This window comes from Petaurus breviceps, unplaced genomic scaffold (genome assembly GCF_028583685.1).
Source record: "Petaurus breviceps papuanus isolate PSGF00001 unplaced genomic scaffold, PetGlider_PUasm1.0 90925, whole genome shotgun sequence".
NCBI classification, from domain to species: Eukaryota; Metazoa; Chordata; class Mammalia; order Diprotodontia; family Petauridae; genus Petaurus; species Petaurus breviceps.
Genome location: NW_027187380.1, coordinates 836600 through 853505, shown reverse-complemented (window position 1 = coordinate 853505; position 16906 = coordinate 836600). Strand labels below are relative to the sequence as shown.

The following is a 16906-nucleotide window of genomic DNA, read 5'->3' as shown; positions in this document are numbered from 1 at the left end:
CCAAAGCTAGCACAGTATCATGATGCCACACTAGAAAGTATTAGGTCAATTAGCTCATCATTGAGCAAATCACTTTATCTCTATGTGTTCTAGATTCTTCATTTAAAAAAGTTTTTTTTCCTCTTTTTATTACTATGATTTGGGCAAACATCAATAAACATGAACATTTCCCATATACAAAGAACATTTCTCAAAAGATTATACATGACCCTGTAAATCTTTTACATAAAGATTGTTTTAAATATATATATTAAAAGATATATTAAATCTAATACAGTAATTTCAATACTACCCTGCTTGTCTACCCTACTTCCTTCTATGTATTTTTAAATGTTTCATTTATACTTCTCTCTCTCTCTCTGTCTCTCTCTGTCTCTCTCTCTCCTTCCCTCCCTCCCTCTCTCTCTGTCTCTCTCTGTCTCTGTCTCTGTCTCTCTCTCTGTGTCTCTCTGTCTCTCTCTGTCTCTCTCTCTCTCTGTCTCTCTCTATCTCTCTGTATCTCTCTGTCTCTGTCTCTCTCTCCTTCCCTCCCTCCCTCTCTCTCTGTCTCTCTCTGTCTCTGTCTCTCTCTGTCTCTGTCTCTCTCTCTGTCTCTCTCTCTGTCTCTCTGTCTCTCTCTCTCTCTCTCTCTCTCTCTCTGTCTCTCTCTCTCTCTCTCTTTCTCCCCCCCTTTGTTTTGGTATCACATTAATTATACTCCCCCATTGTCCCATTGCTTTCCCACCTCCAAAGCCCTTCTTTGTAACAAAGGAGTATGGCCAAAACAAATCTATACACTGGCTGCAGCTAAAAATGAACATCTCATTCTTTATTTGTACACCATCACCTCTCTAACAAGAAGTGGGAAGCATGATCATTCTTCTCTAGTCCTGATTGGTTATTGCATTGATCATAGTTCTTACATTTTTCACAGCTATTTTCCTTTATAATGTTGTAACCACTGTACAAATTGTTCTCCTGGTTCTGTTCACTCTGTTCTGTTCACACTTCCTCCCAGGTTTCTCTGAATTTATCCCTTTTGTCATTTCTCACAGTACAATAATATCCCATTACATTCAGATACCATAATTTGTTCAGCCACTCCCCAATTAATGGGTGCTCACTTTGTTTTTAGCCCTTTGCTACAATAGAAAGTGTTTCTATTAAAAGAAAATTCATACATATGGGTCTTTTTCCTCTTTCTTTGAGGTATTCAGGTGAGTGACTTTTTGGGGTATAGTTCCAGATTGCTTTCCAAAATGATTGGATTGGTTCATAGCTCCACCAACAGTTGATTGGTAGGCCTGTTTCCTTGCAGCCTCTCCAATAATTGTCATTTTGCTTTTTTTTTTTTAATCATCTTGGCTAATCTGACAAGTGTGAGGTAAAACCTCAGAGTTGTTTTAATTTGTATTTCTTTTATACTTAGTGATTTAGGGTCTTTTATGTTATTGTCAATTATTTGCCTGTATTTGTATCAATTCCATATATATAATCTGGACATCAGATAAATTTGCTGCCAAGACTTTTTGTTTCCATTTAAATGCTTCCCTTCTGATTCTAACTGCATTGATCTTGTTTGAGCAAAAACAAGTTTCCCCATTTGTAAAAAATAGAGGTTGAACTTCTAAAGTTCTATATCCAGATGCCATGTTGAGTAACCAAACATCTTGGGACTTTTCATGGCTTGCTCTGTATAGGTCATGCCACAGTGCTTACATTTGAACTGGGGTGGTATTTTTGAATATAATGATGAGTGTGTGGGATTTTCCACTATTGTGTAAAACAAGAAAATTTCCTGTAGGCCTCAAGACATTCCTTGGGCTTTTTTCTTGAGATTTTGGGTCCTGAAGCAGAGACAACCTCCACCCCACCTGAAAAAAAAAGTGCTTTTTTTTCCTTCAGAAGTCTCCCAATCCTGAACAGTGCAGGCATTAGCTCCAGAAGACCCTGCCAAAAATCCAACTGGGGAGGTAAAACATCTTGGATTCCTGAGGAGGGTAACCTAAGACATAGAATTTCATAGAGGATTAGATCTGGAAGTAAATCCAGAACACAAGCCCCAATAGGGGAGAACATACTGAGGCAAAGAAACATCATCAAGGGAAGCAAGAAGACACTGAGTGACAGGAAGGGTGTGTGATGTGTGCAGGGGAAAGGGGAAATGATACCAAAGAAGGGTGTCAGAAGGCAATGAAGGGACAGAGTTTCATCTATTTCCTCATCTTGTAGAGGGGCAGCCCTACTCATGGTGACCCTTGGTACCTTGATCACTGTGATAGAGTGGAATTTTAAGAAGTGTAGACAAAATTTCACATGAATTTATATCTGTGTGTATATACATACACAAACACATATAGTATACATAAATATATATATATTTATATGTGTATATAAACATATATATGTATATGTATATATATGGAGAGAGAAGGAAAAAGAGGGAGAAGTGGGGTGGTGGGGAGGGGGAGACAGATAGCAAGCAAGCAAGCATTTACTAAGCATTAGGGATGTAAATACAAGCACACAGGCCCTGCCTTCAAGGAGCTTACATTCTATTGGGGGAATACAACATAAAGAGGGGAGTAAAGCATGGTCTGAACCCCTTGTAAAATGGAGATCTGAACTAGAGTTACCATTTCAGAAAAATAGGGTGGAGGCATCTCTAGGGTGAGAAGGCTGCTGGAGAGGAGGTAGAGGAAATAGTAGAAGTCTGGAGAATGAATGGAGCCAGGAATAATATAGGGCTTACTGATGGTACATCTCCAGATGTACAGAAACCATTTTGGGAACTCTTATTTCCCACAAAAAAGGATATAGGACGCACACTTTCAACCATGGAGTCATAATTGCCTTGGCTTCAAACAAAACCACTATTTTGCATTAGTAGCATCCTGGGCACCCCCTCAGCCAGGCAACGGATAGAGGATTGTGTGGGTTTATGCTAAAGAAGACAAAGTGAACTCAGTGCTCCAATTTCAGGTGAGCTCCAACTGTGTATGTACACTCCAATCCTAAGGCCAGATAAGGCCCAAAACAGGGGTTGGCAGAAATCCTTTGGAGTCAAGGCCTGTACTCAGGGATATTTATGAGTCACTCAAAACTGTTGCTCTATCGGTACGTCCCTCCCTCCTCTGAATAAAAATGCTGATTTAATAACTTAGATAAATTCCTTTCCCAGGAAAATGCAGAATTATTTCGAGCTGACACAACATCTGAATCTTGGAAGGAATATGTAGATTATATTGATGTTATGGTCTTAGAAGGATTTGAGCAATTTATTCGCAAATCTCTACAGTATCTTCTGAGCAACATGGTAACAGATGTAAGTTTTGAAAATGTTCTTTTGTTTCGAAGGAGATGTTAATGATAGATTTATAAAAATTGACTTTAACAAAAGTTATTTCTAGAATACCTAAAACCAATGGTGCATTAAGACCCTCTGGGGCCCCCAAACACCCCTGTAGCCCTTTCTCTGTCTCTCACCACTACAGGGCCAGTGAGGTTGAGTGCTCTCTGATTCCTAGAGTCTCAGAGAGGTAAAGGAAATTAGAGGCTCTTAATTGCACTTCTTTTCCATTTTTCTATTAATCTTGGCTCTTATAAACATTAAGTGGGTCCCATGTCACCCTCTTAGTTATGCTCCTAAGGTCTTGAATATTTAGTCTTCTCACTTTTTGTTTAGAAGGTCAGTGGTGTAAACTGCTGATTTGGTTTTTGTATTTCTATTCTAGTGCCTTTTGGGGTAGGCAAGTTAAAGTGATATGGTTTGTAAAGGGAAGGATCTCTGAGTCAAGGGTCCCTCCTCTTCCTCTTCCTCTTCTACTCCCACTCAGGGAGTTTCAGGGATTGTTAAACACATGAAAACCTCTGGGCATGAACCTAGTAGGCTAATTGGATAATCTGGTACTGATCATTAGGGAATGCTTTCACCTACCAATTCAGTCATCAGGATAAATAAAACAAGAGACTTTTTTAAATGAAGTGGAAGTTACTTAAGAGTGTTCTTTATTACTTTGGAAATAGCTACTTAGCTGCTTACATCAGCATGAAAACTATGTCAAACAATTAGAAAAGAAAGCTGAATTTTCAACTTAGGTTCTATTTCATTGGGAAGAGGGAATTAGTAAAGTACCATATTTCACCGCATAATTGTTACATATTTTATGACAAAATTGACTCAAAAAATGTGGGAATGTGACTATTATGTGAAGCTTTAAAAAATTGTGCCAATATTGCTTAAAAATCATTTATTACTAAACTGTCTTTGGTACAAGATTAAGATGCACAAAATACTTGTGAATATATGTTAAAGTTGAATACTGACAATGCATATACATTGAGAATTCTAGGCTCAGGGTTTGCAATGTGCAAGAGATAAATGCATATCCATGTGCCACTGATGAATACATTGCTGCTCTGTTTACTTTTTAAGTGAGCGTGAGGAACAGGATTATACCATGTAAAGATTACTGACTAAAAGATTATAAACCAATTTTTGGACTAAAAAAATAGGGTGTAATGATTATGTGGTGAAATACAGTATCTCCAGCCAGTGATTACTGAGGCCATTCAGGTGTGCTTTCTGCCATGAAGATAACACACTAGCACATGCTGGGAAAAGGGAAATGCAAGTGACTCTCAGTAACCCTCTCTAAGTCAGCCTGGTCTAAATTTTAGCCCTGTTTGCACTCTTGAAAGACAGCATGACACAATAATTGCTGTACTAGGCAATTCAGGAAGACTTGGGTTCACATCTTGCTTCTTTTACTTATTTGCTGTGTGACTGAGCATCAGTTGCTTCAATTAAAAATGGAGATAATTATATTTGCAGTACCTTACAGGACTCTGATGAGAATTAAATGAGATTATGTATATGCATATCCACATGCATGTAGATATAGATGTGTGCATGAGCACACGTGTATGTGTATATACATGCATATAGATGTGTGTATGTACACGTATGTAGATATAGCATGTGTTTCTGTATGCCTCTGCACATGTGTGTATGCACACATACACATATACATACATGAAGCTTGCCAACTTTGTGAAAGAGCAGTGGATAGAGTACTGGTCTTGGAATCAGTAAGACTTATCTTCCTGAGTTCAAATACAGACTCAGATATTTATTAACTATATGACTCTGAACCCTTAACCCTATTTGCCTTAGCTCCTTATCTATAAAATGAGCTGGAGAAAGAAAGGCAAATCATTCCAGTATCTTTGCCAAGAAAACTCCATGTAGGGTCATGGAGAGTTGGACACGACTGAAATTGCAACAATTGCAAACTTAAGAGTGCTACATGAATACCTTTATGGAATTTCCAAGTATTATTATTAATAAAGTGCAAATAAGCATTTAAAATAATCCCAGGTAATATAAAATTCATTTCTATCTCATCACAAATGCAAATATAGTCATTTTTGCAGTAGACTTATTCTGTGAATTCTTTTGCTTATGCTGACACTGAGTCTACATTCCCTGAATAAACTCTAATCTGTGTGTTGGGGAAAAGCAATCTAGCAGAATTTCTGAAAGTGGAACCAAATTGGCTTAGAGCTTAAAAAAAAGGTTATAGATATTTCACAAAATGGATTATCTGACCATTGATCATTGAGAAGCTACTGTAAGTGGAATGACATATAAAGTTAGAAGTAAATAGACCCATTCTATCAAAGAAAATAATCCTGGGGATCAATTGTTCTCAGGAAGTTGTTGCTCCTCTGTTTGAAGTGAGGATGGAACTAGATGAAGATGTGTTAACATACAATCCGTCTCTGGAAATTGGAATAGAAAGTGGCTTCTTGACTCTGATAGAGAGTCTGATAAATGACATATACAACTCTGCTAAACTGATTCCACGACTGGCAAAAGGCAAACTGAGTTACAAGGTGAGCTTTTCCTTAATCCAACTGTTATATATATACATACACACATATACATACATATATACACACATATACATACACATACATATATACACATATGCATACACATACATATATATATATATATGTATATATGTCAGTAAGGACTTAGGTGTCAGTTCTTGGCCCACTTCCCCAGCTTCCATTCACATTGTAAGCTGAGACCCCAGAAGACGCTGACTGTTTCTTCCTTGGGGTTCTAGGGCAGTGGTGTCATGTCAAATTTAAATAGAAGCAGTCACATAGTGACTTAAGAAATCTCAAATGATATTATCTATGTTGTATTTTTTGTTGTCGTCGTTAAATATCTCCCAATTATATTTTAATGAGTTTTGCCACCACAGGTGGCCAGTGGACCACAAGGTTGACACCTATGATCAAGGGATTGGGGACAGGGTTTTTTAGTACTTTGCTCCCAAGTCCCCGGCCAATGTGCTCCCAGGTATTTTATTTACCAGTTGACATTGCTCCAATATCCATTTGCTTTTACAAAAGGGTATTTACTGAGTAGGTGTATAGCAAAGACTACAATACAAAGGGATATCCCTATATTGGAGAGATACTCTTAGCTCTGCACAGAAGTGAGACCTCAAGAGCCATTTTCCATATGAGGAAATTGAAGTCAAGGTAGATTAAATCTATAGTAACTTCCAGCTCTAAATCTATTGATGCTATGAAACTGAGCTGTTATCATCCTCTTCCCTTCAGGAACAATCAAGCAACACACATACCTGAACATGAATGAGAGAAAAATTCCCCTTCCTGCCTTCTTTCAACCTTCTAATAGCCTAAATAGCTCCCTGAAAATAGCTCTGTTTTAGCTGATGCAGGATGACTGCTTTGATCTGTCTATTGGTTCAATACTCTTCCTACCTGCCCCTCAGACCACTTTGGGTATTGTAGGTTCAAGTTTATTCAGAGGCAGAATAATTCTAATCAGGTTGAAGATTTAAAGGAACGGAGATATAACCACATCCACCTTAAACTAGCTACAGAGTTTATTTAGAGGCAACTGGCAGCTCCCCCCTCAGATTACTTGTGTGAAGCTGGGTAAGTCCCTTACACTGTTGGCCTCAGTTTCTTCAACTGTAGAATGAAGATTACAATAGTACCTACCTAAGATGGTTATTGTGAGGATCCAATGAGATAATATCTGTAAAATCTCTTAGTGAGGTACCTGGCTCATGGTAAGCACTATATAAATGCTTAATCTCTTCCCAATTGTTATATTCTTTTGTCACATTCTGTGACCCCCTGACCCCCATCTTTGTCTGCTCTAGGAAAATGAAACTGCGAGTGTAAGTGCTCTCAGAAGGTTGTCTCTACTTGGATATAATACAACCACTGTATGGCTTATGGACTTCCATGTACTTTTATACTCAAGTACACAAAGGGGCAGCTAGGTGGTGCAATGGATAAAGTACCAGGCCTGGAGTCAGGAAGACTCATCTTCCTAAGTTCAAATCTGACCTCAGATACTTACTAGCTGGGAAATCTTGGGAAAATCCTGTTTGCCTTAGTTTCCTCATCTATAAAATGAGTGGGAGCAGGAAATGGCAAACCACTCCAGTAGCTCTGCAAAGGAAACCCCAAATGGGATCACGAACAATCAATAGCCTGGGGGAGGCAGAAAAGCCACAGTGGCTGCTCTCATGTATATTCATTCATCAGTCATTCTAGTTGTTTCTGTGTGTCACTTCCTTGGGATGAAGGAGCCTGATCTAACCAGCTTATGTCAAGAACCGTTGTGACATTCTGCATGTAAGAGCTCACATAGCCAGCTCCATCTCTTTCCATCAAACAAAGGATAAGGCCCACCATACTGACTGCTCCCTGAGGATTATTTTAACTTTAAAAAAATCTCCTACTTCAATTTTTAAGGCTATCAGTAAGCCTTTTCATTGATTAAAAGCAAATTCCCAAGGGAAGAAAATAAAAGCTAACTTGAACCGTGAATGTGGGCACCACTTTCATCTATTTACTTCCTTGCCTTTCTCCTTTCAGAGTGACCTAGAAGACAATTCTGACCTGTTAGAAATGAGAGAAGAAGTCACAAGCCAAGTTTATACTGCCATGAAGCAGGCTGAGGAGTACCAAGATTCTTTTGAGAAATATTCTTACTTATGGATGGATAACCTCCGTGAATTCATGCAGCACTTCTTGACTTACGGACGCATGTTCACAGCAGAAGAGCTAGATGCTCATGCTGAAGAAAGCCTCCCCAAAACACCCCCAACTCTAGCACAATTTCAGCAGCAGGTAATATTAAAAAGACAACAATCAAGGCACCAAGCAGGACTTTAAAAATCATTATTGATGTTGGGGAGAGTATCCAAATAACTCCAAGTCACTTTTATATGTGACTTATCTACCTTGTAGGTTATCTATAGAAATTTCTAATCTGGTACTGTTTTTCCCCTGCAACTCAAAATATTTCTATGCTCCAGCAAATAGGGTTTGCTTAGGGAATACAAATTAATTTTTAATATTAGCCCAACATAATTAGAAAAGAAAAAAATGCTACAAGTCATTTCAAGACAAATGAAAATAATTTCTTAATTATCTGAGTTTTTCAAAAATTTACTTGTGTCACTATCCCATTTCACCAACATGGATAATTAGGAGTTGTTTGTAGTCTATTACCTATACTCTACATACTTTAAGACTCACCCTAGACTCTTGGGATGATGCAGGTCCAGGCTATCTATGAATACTGCCCCTCCCAACTCCATATTGAAGCCACACTCCAAAGATTCTAATTCTCTGTGCTCTCTAAGAAAATCACTAGTTCATTTTACAGTTCTAATGTGATACTGATGTATACTTTTCAGATTGATTCTTATGAGAAGCTTTATGAGGAAGTCTCCAAGTTTGAGAACAGCAAAGTATTTAATGGTTGGTTACAGAGTGATTGCCGTCCATTTAAACAAGCCCTTCTCAATATCATTAAACGGTGGAGCCTGATGTTTAAGCAGCATCTGATTGACCATGTTACTAATAGGTAGGTTGTTCTGATATTCTTCATTTATATTCTCCTTCATTTGATGAATGATGTCTGTCTTGAAAATGAAAACTCGTTAGTCTTCTGAGATGTCTTAGAATCCCATCCTGCTCTGAAGAGATAGATACCTATGCAGTATAAATTCTGTCATCATTCTTGTAGTTCCATTATCTGCAAAATGAGAGGCCCTCAATCTTTTGAGATACCTGAGAAACCATAGTATTCTATGATTCCACTTACAATTATTGGACAATCTCTCCAAAGTAGGGAAGGCAAATATTTATTAGGTCAGGTCATTAGGCTAATCCAAAAAAAGGAATTCAAGGTAGAAATTCTAAAAGCTCTAGATTGGAGACATCTGGTTTCAGGGCCTAGTCTCAACATTTCACTAAGGGAGATGAGGTGTGGAGGGTGTTGCCCAGAATCTGCTCTAAGGTAAAGGTAGGAGATTGAACCTGTGGGAGGATGAGGCTTGGTGATAGGATCCTGGTGTCTGAGACCTCACCCTGCTCTAAAGACAGCATACCTCCAGTCAAGTGGAAGAGTTCAGACCAAGGAGCCAAGAGGTCCAGTTCATCTAGCCATTCCAGCCAGAGGCTATTACTTCCTCATCCCAATGATCTGAAGCTTTCACTCTGTTCATTGTTCAGCTGTTGTCCCCCATGCATGTAAGACTTTCCCACCCTAATCTACTTATTGTCTGCAAAGAACACTCCATTAAAATAAATGGATACCTTCTAGATATGTACTCCTGTCAACACCAATGCTTTCTACTTGGCTTGGGTCCATTTTTCTGCTTTCCTAACTGGATATCTCTTTGCCCCATTATCCATTTTAATTTTCCTTTGGTACTTGTTCGGTTATGAGTCACAAAGATTATTGACTACTTTACAAATTACTGTTTTTTAGCCTGGCTGATCTGGAAGCTTTCATGAAAGTAGCCAGAGCAGGTTTAACAAAGCCTCTAAAAGAAGGTGATTATGATGGTCTTGTATCAGTCATGGGGCATTTAATGAAGGTCAAAGAGAGACAGGTAGCAACAGACAACATGTTTGAACCTCTGAAGCAAACTATTGAACTACTAAAGACCTATGGAGAGGAGATGCCAGAAGAAATACACATGAAGTTACAGGTGAGGTATCTGGTTGTTAACCAGTTGGATTACATGGATAATGAATATATTCATATAATCAAACAACAAATAATTTAGCACCTACTGTGTGGGCAGTGCTGTGACAGGCACTGAGCACCCCACAAGAGAAGTGTGAGATATGGTTTCTGTATTGCCTTACAGACTTCTGGTTGTGGGTAGGGTGCCCCCAACAAGGACTAATATTAATGTATTTGCCTGAGAATCATGCAAATCTAATTCAAATTGTTCTAGACTGAGAAGGAAAAGAGAGGGAAAAAAGCTTTTCCCATATCCCCATTAAGCTAGATGCCATAGATGGCAGCTATAATATTGGAAGAAGAGTAGCAATAAATGAGTAGAGATGGTGGGGGTAGAAGAAGAAGGGACCAGAGACTTTGACCTAGATGTACAGGTGGGAAATAGTGGAATTTAGAAACAGAGCAGCATCACAGCCAGAGTCTAGTTGCTCAATTTTGTCATCATTGGTTGTCCTGAAGGCTGACAGGACTGTCACTTCAGTGAGAAGAGCAAGCCTTGGGGAACCAAGGACAGATATTCAAGAGGCTGCCAGAAACCATCTGAGATCCCTGCTATGCTTTCCTGGGTGCTGAGATCAATTCCCCTGTTTTCTTCACCCATTTCTTCCCTTGCTTTACTCATTCTCTAGCATAAAATTGAATAGAAAGGAAGGGAGCCATGTTTTTATTCCCCTTCCCCCTCTGTAGCTTCTTTGAGAACAACTGTCTCTGTAAATGGTGGTTTTCTCTATATGCAGGTGAAAATGTATTAAAATCAGACTGGCCTTTTAAATCTGTGCCAAAACTGCTTACTTGGATGTTAGCAGTGAAAATTGTAATGAATTTTGTAATGAATGGAAGACAAACTTGAAAGGGAAGCAGATTTCAAATATTGAGGTTTCATAAGCTTAATTTGAATTTGCCAGTAAAAAAAAAAGGATGGAGGTTTGAGCTGCACATTTAACTGAGATTATAGTGCATTGTAGAGAGAAGGAGAATTATATTAGAGGACAGATTCCACTTGATATGTGAACTAATAAAAGGTCCTGCATTGTAAACGGTTTGCATGGGTAATTTTACTTTCACTTTCAAATCATTGGCAGCTGCTTGTGTGTGTGTGTGCGCGCGCGCACTGGGTTTCTTTTTTGTTTTGTTTTGTTTTTTGAGACTGGGTCTCCTTATCTAAGTATCTAGGTATCCCTGCTACTAGTCAATCAGTGCTAAATATGCAGCTGACTGGTAGGGAATCTTTGACCTTCATTTTCTGACCTGAACCTCTTTCAGCAGCCTAGTGACCTCTGCCTCTTGGGGACTCAGAATTCCCAAACTCTCCAGATGCTGGAGTAGCTGGAATTACAGAAATGCCATTGGAGTTTTAAAAGAAAGCTCAGAGGATGAGAGAGGAATGAACTAAAACTATACCTTCATAAAGGAAAGATAAAGAGAGTTCTCTATTAACTTGGCCAGCACATTGACAGTTCAGTCTGCCTTGTTCAACACCACCATCTGCTGCTTAATATAAGAAATAGCAGCTAAGAGTTGCTTTGAAGAAAGCTAGGGATTTTAAGATGAGTGGGTGTTGGAAAGGTGTTGGAAAACTCATTTTAAGATGAGTTGGGTGTAGGAAACATCAAATTAAACCAGTTTGGAACAATTATATAAAATGTTATGGTTGAAAGTGTGTGTGTAACACACCATAAATTTTGGAAATCTAATTTCATATATGATTGGTTTTTATTCTTATTTGTGTAATATGTTTGTTGATGGTTACTATGTTCAAGATTTTTTTTAAAAAAGGCAAATGGAAAAAAATGACCTTTTCACATGTGAAGGATGGTAAGCATTTTTGCAATGTGCAAAATCTATGAATGGGGTGAAAGGGAGGTAAGATTGGTGAGATACAAGAATTAGGACAAGTTGTTTGAGGGTGTTGGAATTCAGAAAGAGTTTGGAGTTGATATGATAGATTGTTAACCCAGGACCTCAAATAGTGGTTCAACATGATTAAAATAGTGTTTGATGAATATGATTCTAGCTTTTGTTATGTATATAATCATTAAGTATTAGAGAAAAGAAAACTCTCCTTTATCTGTTGTGGGGAGTAACACAACTGATTTTAAAGGTAATCTCCTTATTCATTATTTCTTCCAGGAACTACCAGAGCAGTGGACCAATACAAAGAAATTATCTATTCAAGTCAAACAAAATGTGGCTCCTCTACAGGCCAATGAAGTGAATATAATTAGAAGAAAATGCCAACAATTTGAGGTACCACTCTTTGTCTCATGGGGAAAATTCTATTAGGAAGAGTCATAACTGTCTTTTTTTAATGCTTAGGGCAAGTTTCACAAAATGTACCTAGGTGCATATAGCATCACAAAATGTTCTCAGATCACCTTTTTGAAGGGAAATTCAGTTGAGGGGAGAGAGAGAGAACCCACCAAGGGGTTTAATCATGGTATGAACAAAGGAAGGCTGAAGTACTTGCCACCTTATAGTGTCCAATTTTAACTAATTATTTTTGTTAAGTAGATGGTAAGCCCCATTGTTTTTATAACCCTGGAATCTAAAGGCTGTCAGTTCCACTAAATGTCACTATCTTGGGTGAAACTCTGGTTTCCCTACTTTAGTAACAGCACTGTTGATTAGAAGTATACAGCTCTCAGAACCTGCTGGTCACATGGCATTTAATTTGTAATGACAAACTATATAAACTGGACTGTTTAGTTCATTTCGTCATTTGTTTGAAATCTAAAGTTCATATTTTCTTTTTCCTTTTAGCTCAAGCAGCATGAATTTAGGGAAGTATTCAGACGAGAAGCCCCCTTTTCTTTTACAGATCCTGCACCCTACAAATCCCTGAATAAGGTATTTAATTCAAAGGCACAAGGATGTAACCATCCTTCTGCCAATGATTTATGACAATGAAAAGTGACGTTCTGTATTGTTTCTTAATTCTTTTATGTTTTAATTCTTCTGAGTACATAGGTGAGGATAAATTTGTCTGACCTCAGAGTCAGAATATTTATTTCTGTGCAAATGTGAGTGTCTATAAATTGGGCCAAGGACAAGTGGAATTAGCTTGAAGAGAGGAAATGACCATATTTCAGAAATCTAATAAATTATATCTCTCATTTCTCTTTCCAACCCCCCAACTTCTGAGAGCACCTCATAGCCTTCTGTGTCATTCTTCCTAAAAAATGGGATATAGAAGAATGAGCTCTGGAATTATAGTGAGAGAATCTGAGTTAAACTCCTGTTTCTGATCTTTAATAGCTAAGTGACTCTACATAAGTCATTTAACCTCCTTTCAACTTTTTCCTCCTCTGTAAATTGGATGGGGATTTGGTCTACATTAAAGATTCTTAACCTAGGTTCCCCATTTTAGTGGGGTACATGAAACTTGGATGTAAAAAAAAAACCTTTGTTTTCACTAACCTTTAGCTGAAATATAGCACTTTCTTCAGTTATGAACATAGGTTTAAACGTTATTCTGAAAAGGTGCCTATAGGCTTCACCGGACATCCAGAGTGTATGTGTGGGTAGTGGAGGAGGGGATCCATGGCATAAAAAAGGTTGAGAACCACATAAACTCTAAGGATCCCTTCTAGTTCCAAATCCCACAAGTGTATTGGAGCCATGAGATGTCCTCTGAAATTGGCATCATTGAGTTAAATAGAAGTCATGTTGATGGATGTATGTGTTTAAAATGGAGCAGACTTAGGTAACTTTCATAAATCCTGATCCAGAAAACTCCTAGAGGATGAACCTGACTTAAGCTCTCTAATCAGGAAGGGGAAAAGGGGATTTTTTTTTGGCTTTTTTTTCCTCCCAGATATGTTCCAAGATTTTTCTGGAACTGATCAGGACCCTTATTAGATCCCATAAATAATCTGACTCTACCCCAAATCCAGGGACACACTATTGCCATTTGGATCCCATTAACATGGACACTAGTGTACTTTACTTACAATTTATTTATTATCTTGAAATTTGTTTATGCCAGGAAAGTTCATTTCTCCCAAAGGACATCAGTTTATTACCTGCAGGCCCCTAGAATGTGAATTGAGACAATGCTTTTTGCTACTATCTACCTTCCATATTCAGAAATTTTGGCAGTGAAATGAAACCCAATTGGCACCAGAAGGAGGAGGAAGTGGTCATGTGGGACAGGGAGAAGATGGATAGCCAGAATCCCTTCAGTAATGCCAACCCCTCTTTTGGCTAGTACTTAATTGCCCTTTGCCTGACTACTTTGTTTGTTTAATGCAAGCCAGGAATAATTAGGCAAATTAATAGATCTAAATTGTCCCTACTTTTCCTGCCTTTGCTACCCTCAGTGGAGGTTCTAAAAAAGAATGTCATTATTGCCACATTGATAACAAGAGGAAGAGGGAGATGAAAACTCAGGGCTAAGACTTGTTCATTCAGCATAGTTTTCCCACAGAATTTGGTATACTTGGGGATCATACAGAAGATGGGACTAGATATGGTACTTGTTTAATGAGAATCATAGCCTGAATTATTTGGGGAAAAAAAACAGCATGACAAGGAAAAGGAACTATTTCATGGGAAAATGAAACAGCAAAGAATTCTGTTCTGTGGAATTTTGTGATGTGAATAGGAGTTTCATGGAAAAAAATTATAATGCTGTTGAAAATTTTACCTCTAAAATATCAAATTTGAAATTATATATGTATCAAAAGTACTACATATGACAATATTTTCATTGTGAAATAGGTTTAATTCTCTTGATTTTATTCCAAAATTTCTCCAAATCTCATTTATTCTGGGGGTATAGAATACTTTCAAAGTATAGAATACTTTCAAACCACCATCCAGACCAGTATTTATTGTGTTCTGCCAACATAGTTTAATCTCCAAAGTCCTTCATAGCCAAATTAGTTTGAAAACATTGGTCTTTGGTCAAAAATTGATTTGGGAAGTAATGGAACCTTTAAATATTGTTCATAGCATTCCTCTTTTATTTCTAGCAACAAAAAAGTATTGCAGCTATGGAAGGCATCATGGAACAACTTTCCAAGTCAGCTGGTTTGTTTGAAGTGTCAGTTCCAGATTATAAACAACTTAAAGCCTGTCACAAGGAGGTTCGCCTGTTGAAAGAGCTCTGGGATATGATCGTCATGGTAAGTGATTGGATTGGTATCATGAAGCAAGTAGATGTTTATTGTAATTTTATTCGATCAATCTAGTTCAGAGGTGGGAAATTTTATAGGTTAGATTCAACTTTAGGTTTAATTTCTCTTAAAAAATATTTTTATGGATATCATTTATTTTTATATCATCTTCATTTCCTTGCCATCACTTATTTTAAAAAAGAAAAAAGAAAACAAACAGTTCAGGGAAAGTTAACCAACTACAACATTATACTTATACCCATAATCTCCCACCTCTGCAAAGAAGGGAGGCACATTCTCATATCTCTTTTTTGATCACACAGCATTCATTTTCAATTGTTTCCTTGTTGTCCTTTCCATTTACATTGTTGTAATACTTACATATATTGTCTTCCTGTTCTTGTTCCCTTGATTTTGTATCAAGTCATATGTCTTCCACACATCTTTCTGTATTCATCAGATTCATCATTTCTTTAAGTTATCATTTTAGTGTCTATTTTTCATTGATCTACTATTTTTCAGCTTTTTTCTACTATAACAGTGCTACTATAAATATTTTGATATATATATTATTTATATATATTATATATATATATATATTTATATATATTATTTTTATCATTGACCTCCTTGGAGGTATATGCCTACCAGTGGATTAAAGAGTATGGACATTTTGGTCATTCTGCACATAAATTAACCTGTTTTTTAGAATAATTGAACCAATTCACAATTCCACCAATAATTATTAATGTACCTGTCTTTCTACAGGTGCTCCAATCTTGACTATTCCCATTTTTTGTTATTTTGACAATTTGTTGGGCATGAGGTAAAACCTTAAAGTTGTTTTATTTATATTTATCTTATTGCCATTATTCAAAGCAGTGTTTAATATGGTTGTTAGTAGTCTACTATTCTTTGAAGAACTGTTTGTTCATCTTCTTTGACTACATTTATTATGGAATGACTTTTGGTATTATATATTTGAGTTAGTTCTGTATGTATTTTGAATTTAAGAAACTTATTGGGGAAGCAGAGCCAAGATGGCAGAGTAAAAACAGGGACTTGCTTGAGCTCTCCTCTAAACCCTTCCAAATGCCTATAAAAAATTACTCTAAACAAATTCTAGAGCTACAGAACCCACAAAATGACAGAGTAAAAGATGTCTCCAGCCCAAGAGAGCCTGGAAGGTCAACGGGAAGGGTATATCACACCAAGCTGGAAGCAAAGCAAAGTCTGGCATGGACCACACAGGCACAGACAGAGCCAGAACAGGTCTTGGGGGACTGAATCACTGACATCTGTGGCAGTTGCCAGACTTCTCCATCCACAAACACCAAAGACAACATAGAAGGTCAATGGGAAACTTCTGTGCCCTGGGGTGGTGGAAGCAGCAGCGGCAGCAGCAGCAGTGCCTGATTCCAGAACTCTGGGCCCACAAAACCTCTGAAACCTGGGATACCATGTTTCCCCGATAATAAGACACTGTCTTATTAATTTTTTGGGACAGAAAAACACCAGAGGGCTTATTTTCAGGGGAGGGTTTATTTTAATGAACATTGACAGCAATTTTAATAAACAGGTAAATGTGAACAAAAATATGTACCAGCAAGCAAATCACTGGGGAAGAACAGGATGACGCGCTCACTGCTGCAGCTCTGATTGGATGCAGCTCGGAGCGCGGCGTGCGTTTCACGGGGGGGGGGGG

General features: G+C 37.8%; 1 protein-coding gene across 1 annotated transcript in view; it reads left to right on the top strand.

The window, feature by feature from the left end:
* Positions 1-16906, top strand: part of DNAH17 (dynein axonemal heavy chain 17) — a 280684-nt gene that overhangs the window by 39799 nt on the left and 223979 nt on the right. The window contains exons 17-24 of the mRNA XM_069076039.1: positions 3161-3304; positions 5695-5877; positions 7918-8172; positions 8745-8914; positions 9824-10046; positions 12215-12331; positions 12845-12931; positions 15058-15210. Coding sequence (XP_068932140.1) covers positions 3161-3304; positions 5695-5877; positions 7918-8172; positions 8745-8914; positions 9824-10046; positions 12215-12331; positions 12845-12931; positions 15058-15210 — 1332 coding nt within the window. The remainder of the gene's footprint in view (positions 1-3160; positions 3305-5694; positions 5878-7917; positions 8173-8744; positions 8915-9823; positions 10047-12214; positions 12332-12844; positions 12932-15057; positions 15211-16906) is intronic.